General features: G+C 37.3%; 1 protein-coding gene across 1 annotated transcript in view; it reads right to left on the bottom strand.

Annotated features, from left to right (window-relative positions):
* pag1 (phosphoprotein membrane anchor with glycosphingolipid microdomains 1) overlaps positions 1 to 18,068 on the bottom strand; it is a 65,476-nt gene that overhangs the window by 8,991 nt on the left and 38,417 nt on the right. The window contains exons 2-6 of the mRNA XM_067424951.1: positions 11,293 to 11,324; positions 9,508 to 9,720; positions 7,316 to 7,364; positions 1,723 to 1,819; positions 1,113 to 1,642 (exon numbers count right to left, since the gene is read on the bottom strand). Coding sequence (XP_067281052.1) covers positions 1,113 to 1,642; positions 1,723 to 1,819; positions 7,316 to 7,364; positions 9,508 to 9,674 — 843 coding nt within the window. The 5' untranslated portion in view covers positions 9,675 to 9,720; positions 11,293 to 11,324. The remainder of the gene's footprint in view (positions 1 to 1,112; positions 1,643 to 1,722; positions 1,820 to 7,315; positions 7,365 to 9,507; positions 9,721 to 11,292; positions 11,325 to 18,068) is intronic.

Raw genomic sequence — 18,068 nt, 5'->3', positions numbered from 1 at the left:
TGCCAAGTTTTTACAAAAAAATGTGCCAACTACTAGCCCTAAACAATAGCTTCTCGGGGGGTTCTGCAGAAAAGAATGGTGTTTGGGGGCTAAAATGTGTTTCGTCTCTTCAACAAGCCGACATGGAAAACAACCCGCGGAAAAAAACGTGGACTTGGTAACACAGTGCAGTTGAGCTCTGTTGACATTTGACAACTAACGCAATGCGTAATTCGTTGCTCTAATTGGTTTTAGGTCTATCCAATTGATTTCTTTCCTGGTTTGGTTGAAACACGCCCCATAATCACAGCCCAATGGAGCAGAATCACACTCATATTCTGAATTGAGTATGACAACATCAAGCTATAGACGCACCCTAGCGGTAGCAAATCTAATTTACAGCCAGGGTAGTCCAGCAACTCTGTTGGATTGTAAACTGGAAAAACCAAACTTTGGTCAGGCCAATCACATTGTGTATAGAGTTGCTTGGCGGGCTTAACATAAAGATGGCAGAGTTGCGATTGTTCCGCGTGCTACTTGTAATCAAAGAAGCTGGCGAACAGCACTGTTTCGAATCGGCTTTGGCCGTGACTGGAAGAGTTAAGCTTTTCTTTGAGAAAAGAACAAAGAACAGCACTGAAGTCATTCTTAAGAAAGGAAGATGTGTTCTGAGTTTTGCGGACCGGATACGGTGAAAGTTTAATCTATCAACTTGCTCAGCTTCGCCTTCTTCGTTGCTCTGGTTGGTTGTAGCGCCATCCTATTGCATTCAGAGGGAGTTTGAAAGACAACCTTTTACCCCATTCCTCGCATTGAGCCCTGCCAACGGTGAGTTCCCAGACCCAAAATCTTGATGTGGATCTGGCTTGTAAGGGTTACAAAAATGTAAAAATGTCATAATAACATTCTTTAAATAACATTCAAGTATTGGTAGTACAGCGTTTCAGTTAAATCCAGTGCCTGTACAGTTTCTGCCTGGCAAAACAGGTGCAGGTGGATTATGCAGTGCAGTAATGTGGATGCATGCATGGAACTCTTTTTTAACTTTTTTGTTTAATAGTTAATTGTTTTTTGAATTAACACTGCAGGACAACAATGATACTTTCATAAGATTAACAGTTTGGTACCCCTACCTGTCCATTTGGAATCTGTTGGTTGTCATTCTCATCCAGTACTTTATCTGGTATGGGAGGTGGTTTTTCTTCCTCTGGATCTGCGGGATTCACAATGGAGGCAGAGCGCCTGGCCTCCAGGTCAGTGCTGTAGCGGCTCTTCTTGCTGAGGTTGACGGAGGCGTACTCAACACCATTGGGCAGCATTGTGTGGTCTGGTGTAGCAGGGCTTGGGTGGCCATTGAGAAGAGGTGCAGGTGGTTCCTCTGGGCTTAGTGTACCGTTGGGTAGGCCAATGTCCTTGAGCTCTTTAACTGTCTCGTACAGACAGTCCTCGACACTGACATCGCGCGAGGCGCAGTCCTTCAACACCTCGTACGTGCCATCTCCTGAGGCAACTTGAGCATTGACCACAGCTGCTTTGAGTGTATCGGTGGGTGGAATGCTGGGTAATTCACGATCCTGGTGATACTTAGAGGATCTGAGCTCTGATTGGCTGGACAGCATGTCTTCTGAAGGCTGGGGACTTGTGTCCATTGTGTCCGTGAGTACTGAGGACAAAGGTAGGGGGGAAGAGTGAATATCTGTTACAAGTTGCAGTGTCAGTGAGACATTCGTGGAGAACTGTTACCTGTACCACTTGTAAGAGGACCATTATGGGAGCTGCTGACCGCCAAGTCAGTGCCATGGCTCTCTACTGACTGACTGCATGTTTCCTTTTCTGACACCTGCAGAGAAACAGGATGTTACCTATGCACTATTTGTGAACTAAACTTTTCATTGATGCAATCGCTATTCAGACAGCTTGCATAAGTATGGTCATCACAGATGCACATAGGTTTAGATTTGTTGCTGTAGTTACAGAGTTAATTCTAATAATATTGGCTGAATGTAAAATGTGTTTATATCTGTGTAACATAATTTGTCGCTTATGAGATGGAAGCATACATAGCTTAACTCTGTGAAACTGGTAGGAGTGCAAGGATTTAAAATGTTAAAATTGGGTCATTGACCAAAAAAGCTTAAGAACCCCTGCTATAAAGACACCAGAGACAAAGACACTTGGATCGAGCTCTTTGTTTTCATCCTTTAACCCATAGCAAAAACACCATGCAGTAGCACTATGGGACCACCTAGTGGCAACCCATTGAAAATGCCTGTTGCCAGGGTAATGAAGTCCTTCAGATACAGAAGGTTAAAGCTGAGAGCCACTCAGATTGTCACAGCAAGACAAAGACCCCATTTAACCTGTCAGGCTGTGACAGACGCCGCCATTTAAATGAAGCCTCCCTTAATATATTGACAGGCAAGATGTACATTATAGTGCAAAGGTTAGCCTTCAGATATCCATCAAAACTAAAGAGGTTTACAGTGTTAACAGACAGATAATGTCAGGCAATTGCTTAAGCATTTCACAATCATTAATACTCAGGTTAAGTGACGTTATATTATATAGAGGGACTCAACCTTGAGGTCACAACCCTATTTGTTGATGCCAAAGTAGTTATTTTTTTATTTAAAAACAAGGAGTTATTTCTTGACTATATATGTAGCATAAAATATAATGTAACAAATATCAGCTACAATAAAACAATTTTTTTTGTTTTTACAGTTGGTTAAACTATGAACTGCTCACATTTGCATTAAAATAAATGAATTACAGTTAATTCAATGGCATTTGTCTGTTTAAAGTTTGTCTTTAAGATGTATTTGTTTTTCTCTAAGTCTCTTATGCTTACCAGGGATCCATGTAATTGGTCAAACATACTTTAAAAAGAAATACTGTGAAATATTATTACAATTTAAAATAACCTTTTATATTTCAATATATATTATACAATGTAATTTAATCCTGTGATGGCAAAGCAACATTTTTAGTATCATTACTCCAGTCTTCGGTGTCACATGATCCTTCAGAAAACTTTCTATTATACTGTTTAATATTTTTGTGAAAACTGGGATACTTTTTTCAAGATCATTCAATAAATAGAAAATTTAATCAAATCTAATTTATTTGAAACAAATCTTTGTAACATGTAAACGATCAATAAAATGCATCCTAGATAAATAAAAGTATTAATTTATATAAAAAAAAGCTGACCCCAAACTTTTGAATGGTAGTGTATATTGAGCGTTTTGAACATAGGAGTGTAACAATATACTGCAATACAGAAAAGCAAAGTGCCAATAGTTCACCCAAAATGTGAACAAATTCATGTTTACAGAGTTTTAGTGTCAGTACTACATTAAACTACTATATATAATGTATAATAATGAAATGAGAAAATATTGTTGGATCTGAAGTCTGTATTTTTAGCTTCAGAATATTTGGTGTCACCATTGTCCTGTGCATTGGGTTTACAGCACCAAGTCCAAGCCTATTCATGTTGACCCCCAATTTAATACTAATGAATTTTAGTATTTCAGCATTACGCATTTTACTAAACAGTAAAAAACTACACTATATATACACCAAGGTTATTTTCGTAAACGAAAACTGAAACTAAGACTAAAACTATTGGTCAAAAAACATTTTCGTAAACTGAAATAAAATTAAAAAATCTGAATGAATAAAAAACTAAAACTAAACTAAACTAACTACTCTTACTAAAAAACTAACTGAAATAAAATAATAATTAGCAAAAATAAATATTCGTTTTCGTTATTAATAAGCTCTCTTTAATGTGGTGTAAAATCTGACTGTGGCGGTTGAGGGAGTGTCTATTGCGCTACTGCGCGTCAAGTGAGCTGAGGAGATTAACCGCTGTCCTGTGACGGACGCGTGCAGACAGTCAACACATCGCCAGTCCTAAACGGGAGTTCACAAAGAATCAATGCGTCCGTGGCAGTGAAAGGGGAAATAACACAAGGTAATGAGATGCACGTTGAACTTCTTTTAAGCTCACTGTTTTAGAATGCCGTTTCAGAGACGCAGGCGCAAAAGTCAGCAACTATATTAGCAAATAACGTTACTAGCCTACTGTGCGTTTGAGATTTCATGTTTGCATAATATTGACAGGCTCAAAGGTGTTATCATAATCATTTACTACTAATAATATTATTATCTGTGTGGAGACATTTCCCCACAAAGTAGGGAATACCAGGACACACACACACACACACACACACACACACACAGGTTTGTTTCACTATATATGTGAGGACATTGCATGGACTTCCATTGATTTTATATCAGGTTAATGATATTTTATATCCCCTAACCCAACCCCTATCCCTAAACCTACCCATCCCAAGAACGTGCAAAACAATAGATAAAAAAAAAAACATGTTTTGGCCGATTTGTAAGCCTTTTTAACTAGTGAGGACCAGTCAAATGTCCTTACTAGTCAGTTATCATAATATTTTACTAGATAAGTGAGGACATTGGTCCCCTTTACAATTATAGCACAACAAACACACACACACACACACACACACACACACACACACACACACACACACACACACACACACACACGCACACACATGTCTGGTGTGCTATCTTTGTGGGGACTTGCCATATAGACGTAATGGTTTTTATACCATACAAACCATATATTCTATCCCCTTACACTGCCCCTGCCCCTAAACCTACCCATCACAGTAAACTTTCTACATTTTTACATTTTCAAAAGAACTCATTATGTATGATTTATAAGCTTTTGTACCCATGGGGACCTCAATTTAGGTCCCCACAGTGACACGAGTCCCCATGAGTCTGTGTGCATTCAGTTTGAAGTCCTCACCAGGCTAGAAAAACATGTACACACATACACACACACACACACACACACACACACACACACACACACACACACACACACACACACACACACACACACACACACACACACACACACACAGAGCAAAACAGTGTGTAGACACTGCTAGCCTACATTGTTCTTCTGAAGAAATTAAAATAAGCTTTTAATTGTTTAACAATATTTCATCTGTTATGAGTGAGTTTGTCTGGAATTTATAATTTTTACTTTTATATTTTACGTTGCATCTATTTTGTTCTTTAAGATAGATCCTCTGAGTATTAGCCTATGTCAAAAATATCAAATATCATTTTTTAATATCAAAATATAATTTCTTTCATTTTTAATCTCCAGATCGTTGTTTGTATAGGTCATAGTTTGACTCAAGCTTTTTTACTCAAAGGTGAAGACCCAACTTTATGCATGTTTTGTAAGACCGTCCTGGGTTTAAACAATAATGCTTGTTTATCAAGTGATTTCACTTAAGGATGTTTAGTAAGATTAAACTCTAATCTGTTAATTAAACTTTGCTGAAATTAAAAACCTCGATTTGGTCTCTACAGTTCATTATGGTAACTCTGCTAAACTATAATTACTAAAACTAAAACTGAAACTAAATAAATAAAAACTAAATAGAAATGTATTTGCAAAATAAAAACTAAACTAAAACTAGCAAAACCATTTGTAAAACGAACTAAAACTAAACTGAAATTTGTAGCAAAATTGAAAACGATAATAAAATAAAAACTAATTTAAAAAAGCAAAACTATAATAACCTTGATATACACTACACTAACTATATGTCTTAGAGTATCGCAATAAATGAGTTCAGTCACATAATATGTACCAAATCGTGATATGAAGGTACTGTTACAACCCTATAGGAGCATTTGTAAAAATGTAGAAGTCTTGACAAATTAAAAAAAGCTAATTAAACTTCAATTTCATTTGCAATTTCTGTTTATTGTTGGTGTAACTGTTTGCACTCAGGTTTTTGACAAGCTATCTAAAATACTTTAAAGGGTTAGTTCACCCAAAAATGAAATTAATGTTATTAATGACTCACCCTAATGTTGTTCTACACTCCTCAGACCAAGTTTTAATCTTAAATTGAGCTTGGTCTTGTGATAACCAGACAAACTTGACACTGCTTTTGTAAGTAAATTCAACAAGTATTTTTTAAATGTGTTTTTTATTGTACTGTGTGCATAACCAATGGATGTAATTACTATCATTTGAATAAGGGCCTCAGAGTTTAGACATTTTACAGCTTTTATTGGGATGTGAGCAAATGTAGTGTAGGTAAAGGGATAGTTCACCGCAAAATTAAAATTAGACTATGATTTACTCACCTTCAAGTCATCCTAAGTGTATGAATTCCACTATGGGTAGCATAATTTCCGGTGACAAACGCAGAAGCTCAGATGATAGAAAACAAAACTTGGTTCTTGCTATAACTAGAATATTCTCACCAGAGTGTCCTACATCATACGCTGGAACGTCAGTCTCTCGTGAACGTACGACAGCAGAAGTTCGAAATTACAGTTTGTAAAGTTCTAAATATGGATATTTTTCTTACACAAGCGTATCAATTCACTTCAGAAGGCCTTATTAACCCCCTGTTCACTGTGCCATTATAAAGTTTGGAAGAGCCAGTACTTTTTTAATATAACTCCAATTGTATTCATCCGAAAGAAGAATGTAATTTACACCTACGATGACTTGAGGGTGAGTAAATCATGTGCTAATTTACATTTTTGGATGAACTATACTTTTAACATTTAAATTTGAGGTTAACACAACCTGATGAACATTATAATAAACATAAAATCAAGATCTGGCTTTGAGGTTGCCCTATGATCCGTATGTGCTCCAGAAGCCATGAACACATGCTGGCAGCCCCTCTCATTTAATGACAGTTACAATGAACAATTCAAGCATACAACAATCTCACAGGCCTGCCTATACAGCTGTTTATGTGTATATGAATGTGTATGTGTGTGTTTTAGCAGTCAATTATGCCCTCAGTAGGTCACACTAATCTCCTGATTGCTAAACATCTTCTGAACTCTTGAACTCTTTCCTCGGATGATAATTTCACACAAGACACCCACTCAGACGCAGCAGACCCAAAGAGAAAGGAGACTCATGCATGAAGTTTCTCATCTCCCTGCGGCCAAACAAAAATGTTAATCTGTCTGCTTCATGCTTTCCTCCCACAAAACCCGGGCCTCACAATGACCGTCCATTCTCCTCTCCGTTCTCCCGACTTCATCGGGCCCTCAAGCACAGCGGTCACACATTCTCGTGACTAAAACACTCTAAAGATGGTTCACGTAATCTTGGGACTGTGTAATTGAAATGATAAAAAGAGGACTGGTTCACAGGGACATTGTACGGCTCTGTTTGAGCCGCAATCAGGCAGCACAGGCTAAAATCTCTTCGATGAAAAGCATTGCTTACCCCATTCATCAGGTTTTCATGGTCTCCTGGCGGCCCCCCTTTTTTCTGCCTGTGGAGTCAGAGGCAGAGCATTACTGAGAAATTTTGATTAGGTCTGTAGATTTGGCTGTGTACTCTGAATCTACTTGCTTTGTCATTGTAGTGGAACATTCAACATCACATTCCAAGATGCAAACTAAGCCTTGTTCTAGACAACAAAGCATTTCAACATCCTGTTTAATATAGTACTGAATCAAGGATTAAGCTTTATCTGCTCCAAAGGAAATCACCAATGGGATTTTACTGTTGGTAATACATTAAAATAAAATAGAAAAAATGTTTGAGAGGAAAATATTTAAACATTTTACATCTTACTATTATATAATGGATCATTATATTAGTTTTTTTTTTTTAATGATTTATGAGCCAGGCCAATTTTTTTATTCACTATTTAATTTTTTATTTTACCATTTGAGATAGCTGAACATCTAAATCCAAAATAGATTTTATAGTGTGTACATTGTAAAACAATATATATATACATTTAGAGTGGCCTTTTATTGTGGCCAGCCTAAGGCACACCTGTGCAATAATCATGCTGTCTAATCAGCATCTTAATACTTAAACCTGTGAGGTGGATGAATTATCTCGGCAAAGGAGAAGTGCTCACTTACACAGATTTAGACCGAGTGTTAACAATATTAGAGAGAAATAGGCCTTTTGTGCACATAGTCAAAATTAGATCTTTGAGAATGGGGGCAAAAACAAGTGTTGCATTTATAATTTTTTTCAGTGTATATTAAATAATACATTTGTAATAATTATTACTAATTTTTATTACCTTTTTAAATAGTAAAAGTTGGTATTCAGTTTTACTACCAACTTTTTTTTGGTAGTAAAAAGTTTATTTGCAGGTCTAAATGGAATTTATGTTAACATTTTTCATGTTGATTTACGAAACAAAATCAGTACAACCCTAAGAACTGATTTATGGTCAAGATTGTTCAAATTTGTTCAAAAATCACTCTAAATTAAGAGAGTTTTTGCTTAAAGTTAGCAAAATAATCTGCCAATGGGGTAAGTAAAATAATGTTGTTTTAAGATTATTTTACTTACCCCACTGTCAGATTATTTTGCTTATTTTAACAAAACAAGACAACTACTTTTGCTTGCAAATACTTCTCATTTTAAGAATTTGTAGATGTTTGGACTAGAAACAAGACAAAAATACTAAGTAAGAAAAGCATTTTTGGAGAGCATTTTTTGGAGTGTATTTGGGTTCCAAATACATAGTGCCGATAGAACCTTTTAAAGTTCTATAGAACCTTTTCTTCTTGAGTGTGGGAGCCTATACCTGGTGGCAGACAATGACAGTTCTGCAGTAGCATGGAAGCCATGGAATAAAAGAATAAAAAAGATAATTTAGTTTATACCTTACAATTCCGATAAGAAAATTGTGATACTCTTCCCTTTTCCCCTCAGAAGTTTGAGTTTATATCCTGCAATACTGACTCTTTTTTTTCTCAGAACTGTGAGAACTTGCAATTCTGAGGGGAAATAAGGCAGAATATTGAGTTTAAATCTCAAAACATTATCTAACAACTGTGAGTTAAAAGTCAAAGTCAGAAATGAAAAAATTCAGGTTTAAATATTATTTAACTGCAACTGTAGGCCTTATAGATTATGCTCCCTATATGTGAATATTAGATCTATTGTTTACACCAAATTCATGTTTTAATAGTAGGGTAATCGTGGCAGGTTTCGTCTATTCATTTAATGGCTTGCAACCATAAACGTCTGCATTAGGCTTCAAATGGTGTCTTCGACGATGGTATTCTGTAAAAATTCATATTCTGACATCCAAAGTCACAACAAGGCATTTTTTCTCTTATTCTGTGGATCTCGCCCGTTTTCCTCCCCTTATTACCACTGTTTTTCTGCCACCACTATGTATGCGCAATTGTATGGATGTAACCACGGCCATAGCTTGGGTATTTGGGGCTCTGGTGTAGGTTGTTGCTCTGAGCCCCCTCAGTTGAAATCGTGGGGTCCGCTCTAAAGCCGGGGATACCTAGAATCATCACCACTAACTACCTGCTAGACACGGCCCTGGACGTAACTGTGACATCTGCTCCCAAATAGTCTATAGGTTCGGAACAACAACACAATATTCATGATGTTTCAAAAAATATTGGTGTTTTAATGTTACTCACCCCTGGCAGCTCGCACACAGCAGCAGCAGGACAGAGAGCAGAAGGAAAGCCGTGAGTCCTGTGAGTGTGCCTACAAGTGCCAGCTCCCCTTTAGCCAGCACCGCCGCCCCCGCGACCTTTGACCCCACGGCCCCTGACCCCAACATAGCACTCAGAGCAGGAGCCATTATACATCACAATGATGAGTCGCCTTCATCGACCAAATGCACCTCACTGCAGAGGATGGACACAGAAATGGATGGAAGAATGGGGGAGGAGAAAAGAATAAAAAACGTTTGATGGGTTACCAAAAGACCTTTGCACTTGATAGACTCAGCAGGCAAATCAGATTAATAAGAAAATTCTGGAACCTTATTATAAATCTGAAACCTTTTTGTTCCAGACCAGAGTGAGATTCTTTTTAGTGAAATAACTGAATAGGTAATCGCAGATTTAAATGACGTCATGGAAGAAACTTGCAATGCAAACATCCCTCAATGTGGCAGAATTCTTTGTCTACATGAGCTTTGCGAATCAGCAGCCACAAGGGGGCAGACTCGTGCAGATGCACAATCCTGTCATGCGGTACTGCAGTGAACTCTGCTCTCTCAGAACAAACGGCTCTTAGGTTTTTCACTCAGTAACCTAAACATGTAGGCTAGTTTTATTTGACATCGGTCCAAAAAGCCAAGCCAGATTAAACAGAGCCCTGGTCCAGGATGATGTGTGATGGTGGGCCCCACCTCCACAAGCTGAATAGACAGATAACAATCAAATGGCTGGCATCCCAGTGGAGACTGAGGCCCGGGCAGCGCTTCTGATCTTTTGTGCAAGAGGAGATGGACAGTTCAGCTGCCTCTCCGAGGGGTGAGTCTTTCCTCTCCACTCGCTCAAACTCTCCGATAAGAGACAGAAGAATGGAAAGCCACCCAAATTCATGAAGAGCAAAAAGTCGGCATTCATTCTGAACAGATGCAAAGTATTTACGCTGAAATGATTCAGTCTTTTGGCGACAAAAATGCAAATACAATCATCCTACTCTTAGTTAATGCGTGCCAGAAGTACTGCTGTAGGTTTATATGAGATGAAAAAGCCAATTGTGCAGCTCGAGAAACTATGCAAATGTGACTGAAGCGTAGGCATACATAGTAACTGATTCTGAAACTAATTTGTAAATAATGACTGGTAAACTGTCTCCTATGCAATAGTTTCAGTAGAGTAGGTTTCATTTGAATGAAATATAAAAAATATTTTATAAAAATATTAACTAAAAATGTATATTTCAATAATTTAACAACATGCCCACGTTCACAGTTCTCTGATGCGGCTAATAGCCACATGACATGCAAGTAAACAAATAAGATTAGTTTCATAAAAATAAAAAAAGTCATAATTTTTAGTAAGTGTTTTGAATTTTGATTGTGTTTATTTAATTATCAGCTTTTCATCAACTCCAGTTTGGGAAACATTGATCTATATATCCCTGGTGATTATAATAATAATAATATATTTTTTTTTATAATGAATTATCTTTTTTTTTACACTTTTTATCACTTTTTAATATGTGCAGTCTGGGCTTTCTGTATTTGTCTGTGTAAAAAGAAGAAAAAAAAGAAGGGCTATCGTAAACAAAACATTCGTAACATAACATAACATAAGTCTTTTTAAAATATAACTACCACAAAAACATCACATAGGTAAAATACATTTGGAAGGAAAAAACATTTCCCAAAAAGCTGTAAAAACATGAACACATTATTAAAAAACAGCCTTGCACAATTCTCAGTACCAAAAAACGAGTCCTACCTGAAGACTTGTTTGGCTCTGGTGATTGTTGCCTGGAGGGAAACAGAGAGAACAGGCGATTAGATTGAGGAAGGGAGCTCAGCTCTCCACATACTGTACTACCAAACAACACATTGTGCAGAACATCTTGACATGTGCAATCCTGAATTCCCAGATACTCATAGTCAAACCTACAAACGACTGACCATAAATCACAATCAGTTACATAAAGCTTCATATTGAAAAAACCTAGTCACAGCAGGACAAAGTGACTCTTCTGTGCAATGATACATTCTGCATTCTTTGGAAGTCTGTGGATCATTGGTTCCCAGTAGCAGAGCACTAATGGGTCTCACAGCATGAGCACATCTCAAACCTCGTCTAAAATGCGTGCGAGCACCGGCATGTGACGTTCAGCAGTTCAACCAAATCTGTACAACTGTCTGAAGAACATGCACCAAAGAACCGTTTCTATAAAGACCCTCACAAATGCGCTCCAGAGTAACTATAGCAACCATGATCTGAAGATAGTTTGTGCAATGATTTGCTCTAATGTATTTAATGCCATATCAGGGAGTTTAAAATGCAGATGAAAATAGATTGAAACCATAAAACTAAATTTTGATTTGTTACAACTGCCACATTACTAAGGGGTGTGTGGTTGTTTTAATGTTGCTATGCACTTGCTAAGGTGTTCAGAGCCGCACAAATCCTGAAAAGTGAAGCCAAAACGTTTCGATCACCCCCAGGGGAATGGAAGCAGTATAGGTCATTAACCCGCCCTTTCCATGTAATCGAATCAAATTACACTTCAAATAGTTTTTTTAAAGATGGTTTCTGTCATTTTAGGTTATTTTTTTATTATGCTGATATAAGTTCAAGTTTTTTTTGTTTATTTGTTTGATGCTATAAAAGCGGGGGTGTGGCATCATGATTGACAGCTGCGCTGAGCAAAGTAGTCACTGAGGCACCAACATACTTTTTTTCTGGATTTTCAGGAGGAGATTGGAGCTTTAACTTTCATTTCTACATTTCTTAACTGTTTATTTCATACCAACATAATGAGTTGTTCTGCAGTACACTGTAACCAATTCTGCGGGAGTGTGGGTAGGGCCTAGTCTGGATGCCAGCCGAACTCAGCCCCGCCCACAACATTTGAGCTCGGGCGGTTCGGTCTGGACTCGATCCATAGAGAAGTGATTATGCTCGAACAGAAACTGTTCGGACCAATGAAATCATCAGGGTGGGCTTTAGACGATGATGGACAGATGATCAACAGTAACATAATCATGCACGTCATCAAAGGGGCTTGGATTATATTTGTTCAAATCATAAACGGAGAGCTTATTTGTATATGCATTCACCTTCACTATTTCCCTCTGAAATGATGATCATGTTGGTAAGTACTCTGTGTATCATTAAATACTTTTCTCTTTAAAAAAAAAAAAAAAGGTTAAAAATGTGTTATTTTGGCAAGGTTGCCTGCTAAAATTCGCATTAATGGGTCTATATATCACATAATATTCGCTTCAACCCACGGATATGGAAAACAACCCGTGGAAAAAACCCGCAGACTTGGCAACACAGTGCAGTTGAGCTCTGTTGATATTTGACAATGCGTCGCTTCGTTGCTCTGATTGGTTGTAGGTCTATCCAATTGATTTCTTTCCTGGTTCGGTTGAAACACCCCATAATCACAGCCCAATGGAGCAGTATCAGACTCATATTCTAGAATTGAGTATGACCACGTCAGGCTAGGTAGGGCCTTGATAGCGTGGCAATGCTCACTACTCGGGCTCCAAGATGTTAGTGCCATATTGGGACATTGGTGGCTTTTCTACAATAGAAGAGAGTGAAGGTGCACTGTCCATCATTTTTTTATAGTTTGGTTCTGCGTGGTTTTTAACATGTTGCTATGTGGTTGCTAAAGGCTGGAATATACTACATGACATTTACCCAGATCCCCGCCACGTCTACAATATTATACATCTAAAAGCTTTCCATTGATGTATGGTTTGTTAGGATAGGACAATATTTGGCAGAGATATAACTATTTTAAAGTCAAGAATTTGAGGGTGCAAAACAATCTAAATATTGATAAAATCGCCTTTAAAGTTGTCCAAGTGAAGTCCTTAGCAATGCATATTACTACTAATAATATTTTTTTTATATATTTACAGTAGGACATTTACAAAATATCTTCATGGATCATGATCTTTACTTAATATCCTAATGATTTTTTGCATAATAGAAAAAAATCTATAATTTTGACCCATTCAATGTAGTGTTTGCTATTGCCACACATATATACCCGTGCGACTTATGACTGGTTCTGTGGTCCAGGGTCACATCTGTCTATAGGATATGGTACCCATTGTCCAAATTTGATCATTTAAATAATAGCCCTCTAAATTAAATAACTAAACCAAGTAATACTAATAAACAACTATAGCTTATGGGGCCCGTTCTCACTGAATTCTTTGCATGGAATGCTAGGATTGTGTGTTTCATGCCATTTAAAATAAGGTACTGGAAAAGCCATTTAATGGTGGAATGTGTTTGGAAGGGCTGTAGTCCCAGATCGAGGTGAGCAACTGTGGTCCTTGGCAACACACTTTGGGCGAGCCATTGGTCACTTCTTTGCCAAGAACCTTCAAGATCCAGATCACCAGATCATGTTTAAGAACTACCTAGCCTTCGATATACCGTTAAATAAGATCCTGTGTATCTGTGTCCTGTCCATAAAGCCGCATCATCTGGCTGCCAAGGGTCAGAATGGGAAAAAAGTGTGGATACCATTCTGTACCTACAGATGTCTGGCATATAGTTACAGACAACCTTACAGCAATGACTTTCCTCCCCAGGGGTCACAGAGAGGGCAGGATTTTGTGGAAAAGCACAGCTGGATTGCTGCTGAGAACGCATCCGGTAAAAGATTCTCATGCGAACGCCAGCGGCAGCTCTTGAATAAATAATTGCACCGGAGCAGGAGTAATGCAATAAGGAATTTTGTGGATGCTCCATTATTATAAGTTTTTTTGCTGACAGAAGCTTTGATAATAACTCATCTCCAGCAGAAGAAGGAGCACGCTCTAAAAAAAGAACATTGTAATACTGCGGCATTTGTAACCCCTAATGGAAATCGTCCGCATTCTGTGTAGCCTAAAATGATGAAATATTTGCAGCAGGAGGAGGACGTTAGAATAATACAGTTTCCATAGGTGTCAATCAAGAGGCTATTAGCTTATAAAACACCAACGGTTTCACAGCTTCTCTCTGGCCATGTTAGAGGAGGATGACACATTCGACATATGTCGCATTCTGCCTCTCTGCTGGACACGGGGGTGCATGTCGTCTGTCGTTACAATGCACTCCCTGTGACAGGAAGTTCAGTCTGCTTCAGGGCACTTTAAAGTGATTTAAAGGAAGAGTTTCTTTAGTATTGATTTTATGTTTGTCTTGCCAGACCCATATGTCTTTCTTTGGAAAACATAAGGTGATATTCTAGCCTTTATTTCTATACTATGAATGTAGGAATGAAGTTGTCAAAATGCTCCAAAATTTGCACTACATTTCAAATCTTCCATCTGAAGTCATGCGATATAGCGTTATGTAAGGAACAGACCATTGTTCAGTGAAAATCTTGACATTTGCCCAGGCTCATGAGTTCACGAAAACATGAGCAGCAAAAACTTTTCAATGAATTGTGTGATCCTGTTCTAAATGATTATCACTTGTATAAGAATGAATTTGTTCAAAATGACATTTATTGTACAAAAGATTTCTTTTTCAAATAAATGCTGTTCTTTTGAACTTTCTATTCAATAAATGTAATTTAAAACATAATTTAAATGACATTTTAAATTATATATGAATTGTAATATTTCACAATATTGCTTTTGATTCAAAAAATGCAGCCTTGATGAGCATAAGAAACTTCTTTCAAAAACATTTTAAATAGTTTTAAACAGCATTTTTATGATCCTTTTAAGCTTTTTAAGCATTTATTATAATTCAACAGAACAATTTAATAAAAACGGGTCTGGAATGACAGGAGGTTTATTAAATGATCACAGTGTTAAAATTTGGCTTAATTAGCCCTTTAAAGCTCAACATACACTCTTAAAATTGTTCTCTGATATCTACATAGAGGGCTTATTTAAGGGCAAAAATGGTCCAGATACAGTTTTACAGATCCATTTACAACCCTATAAATTGTCCCTAGGATGTAATGCTCTGTTTTTGTCTTATTTGGAAGAGTCATGAATATTAATGTTGAGCTCGGCTCTGATTGGCTTATTTCAGCAGTTCACACAAGAACACAGACACTATCCTCGCGTGACGCTTGTTTACCTGAACTCCTGATGATTCGGCTGTGCAGTTCTGCCTGACAATGAACATGGGCTGACAATGACATGCAAATATTGGGGGCGTACATACAGTATTAATGATCCCAGCAATTGCGTCACAGTTGGCGTTATGTTGAGAATCACTTATTTTTCATGGTGTTTTTCATGCACAAGATTTACATAAGAAGGAGGAGGCAATGGTGTTTGAGATTCACAGTATGTATTGTCCATGTACTGAACTCTTATTATTTCACTATGGCAAGGTTAATTCAATTTTTCATTCTAGGGCACCTTTAAAAGTTCTTTGTGGAAACATCAATGCCAATAGAGAACCTTTATTTTTAAATGGCATATTGCAGGTTAGAGCCTCCAGTGAGTCAATGTATAGACAAATTATTTATGAACTAGATTTTCTTTAAAATAAACGTATAAATACACTCTTAGAAGAAAAGGTTCTATCGGCGTTACGTATTTGGAACCCTTAAAAGGTTATAAATTGAAGTATAGTTGAGAATACTCCAAAGACCCTTTTATGCTAAAAGGGTTCTATAATGACAAGAAAGAACCCTTTTGGCACTTAAAAAGGCTTCTACATAGAACACTGCAAAATAAATGCATTTCTTATCAAAGAAAAAAAGGCATTTCTTATCTTAGCAAAAACTCTCTTAATTTTGAGTTGTTTTTTTTTCAAAAATAAGACAATTACTTTAGCTTGTCTAGTAAATACTTCTTGTTTTAAGAATATTTAGATGTTTGGACTAGAAACAAGACAAAAGTACTAAGTAAGAAAAGCAATTTTTGCAGTGAACCTTTTAGGGGTTCCAACTACGTATAGCGCCGATAGAACCTTTTAAGGTTCTATATAGAACCTTTTCTTCTAAGAGTGTAAGCTACTAAGGTTTCTGGAGCCATTTTTGTGAGAGAATTATACTTTCACGTCTAAATGGCAAAAACGGAAGTGATGTAATAGGAGATAGAGCGGTCAATTTTAACAATGGGGGAACAATGGATCGCAATGACAGTTCGGACGCTGAGGAAATTGTAAATGTTTATTCATACTCATATCACGGACCACAGCCATAAAACTATGGCAGATAATTAGGGACAAGCCAGGATTAGACAGATCAATGATTAAAGACAAATTGAGTTGTGTAAGGTGAACCAGTGAACGACTTCCTCTCGTGACGTAAGATGACACGATGTTGAAAAAAACCTCATGTCCCCTCATGTCTTTAATAAAATTTTAAATCCTGTATTAACTTTTTTTATATAGTATTTTCATACAAGGTTATATATTCATTTTCAAAAAAATGTAACCTGCAAAATGCCCTTTAAGAGTGTAGCTCTTTTTTAAATGCAACACTGCAGCTTATGTGCAACGTTCTGCAACATCCTCGGTTTAACATGGCTTGTTTTATTTTTTTATACTATTGTCTGAGGTCAACTAATGATGTTCGTAGATAGGGGGTCATAGATGTTTGAATATGTTTGAATACTTTGCTTGATATTTGATATCCATTTGAATGCGATTTTTTTCAAAAATGACAGCCCTAATCCGCAGACGGGCGTACGTTTTGGTAGCCCGTCTGGAAAACACACAGCCACTGGGACTACTATTAGCCTACATATAAAAAAGATGTTTTACTCACATAAGTTTGTTGCACATTCCTGTTGGATCTAGATGACCGTAACCCTAAACCTAACTAACAAGGAAGTTTTCAGCTCTGAAATTTACAAAATCTTACATTACCATGACCTTATATATATATATATATATATATATATATATATATATATATATATATATATATATATATATATATATATATATATATATAAAAAGCTCAAGGAAAAGTTGATTTCCCAATTCATCACCCCTTTAACAAATTGACCAATATGACAACAGTCAGGACACAGTTGTCCGCCCAACCCCCTCCTCATTACCAGACTGAGGCCAATTCATAGTGAGAGAAGGAGAGAACGCTGGCCATCTTGAGTCTGGATGCTACAAGGTTATGTGTCTGGGTGGAAACAGAGGGATGAGCAAAAGAGGACAGCATGTTTGGAAGAATAAAACTGATCCTCACTGTATTCAAATAGCCCTATGAGACAAGGACGATGAAATAATACCCTTTACAGACAGCTAATGAACTGTGGAAGGTTTCGTTAAGACCAGTCTTGGGGGCAGATGAACAGGAAGCAATTTCCTTGGGTCAATGGTTTGTCATCTGTACCTTACAGCAACCGATTACCCAATCAGCAAGCTCGTAGTCGAGCGCGAGCCAGAGGGCCCTTCCAATTAAAATGGCCACATTTGATCAACTGACTTGGTGTCTCTATGGCAACTGCACTCATCCCATGGGTTAATCAGCTGGCATGGAAATCGATCCCCTGATGGTTTGCATATAAAGAGAACTTGCTGCGCCATGTACTAATGCCCCCACTAAT

This window comes from Pseudorasbora parva, chromosome 19 (assembly GCF_024679245.1).
Source record: "Pseudorasbora parva isolate DD20220531a chromosome 19, ASM2467924v1, whole genome shotgun sequence".
Classification (NCBI taxonomy): Eukaryota; Metazoa; Chordata; class Actinopteri; order Cypriniformes; family Gobionidae; genus Pseudorasbora; species Pseudorasbora parva.
The sequence above is the reverse complement of the archived record's forward strand: the minus strand, read 5'-3'. Positions and strand labels throughout refer to the sequence as shown.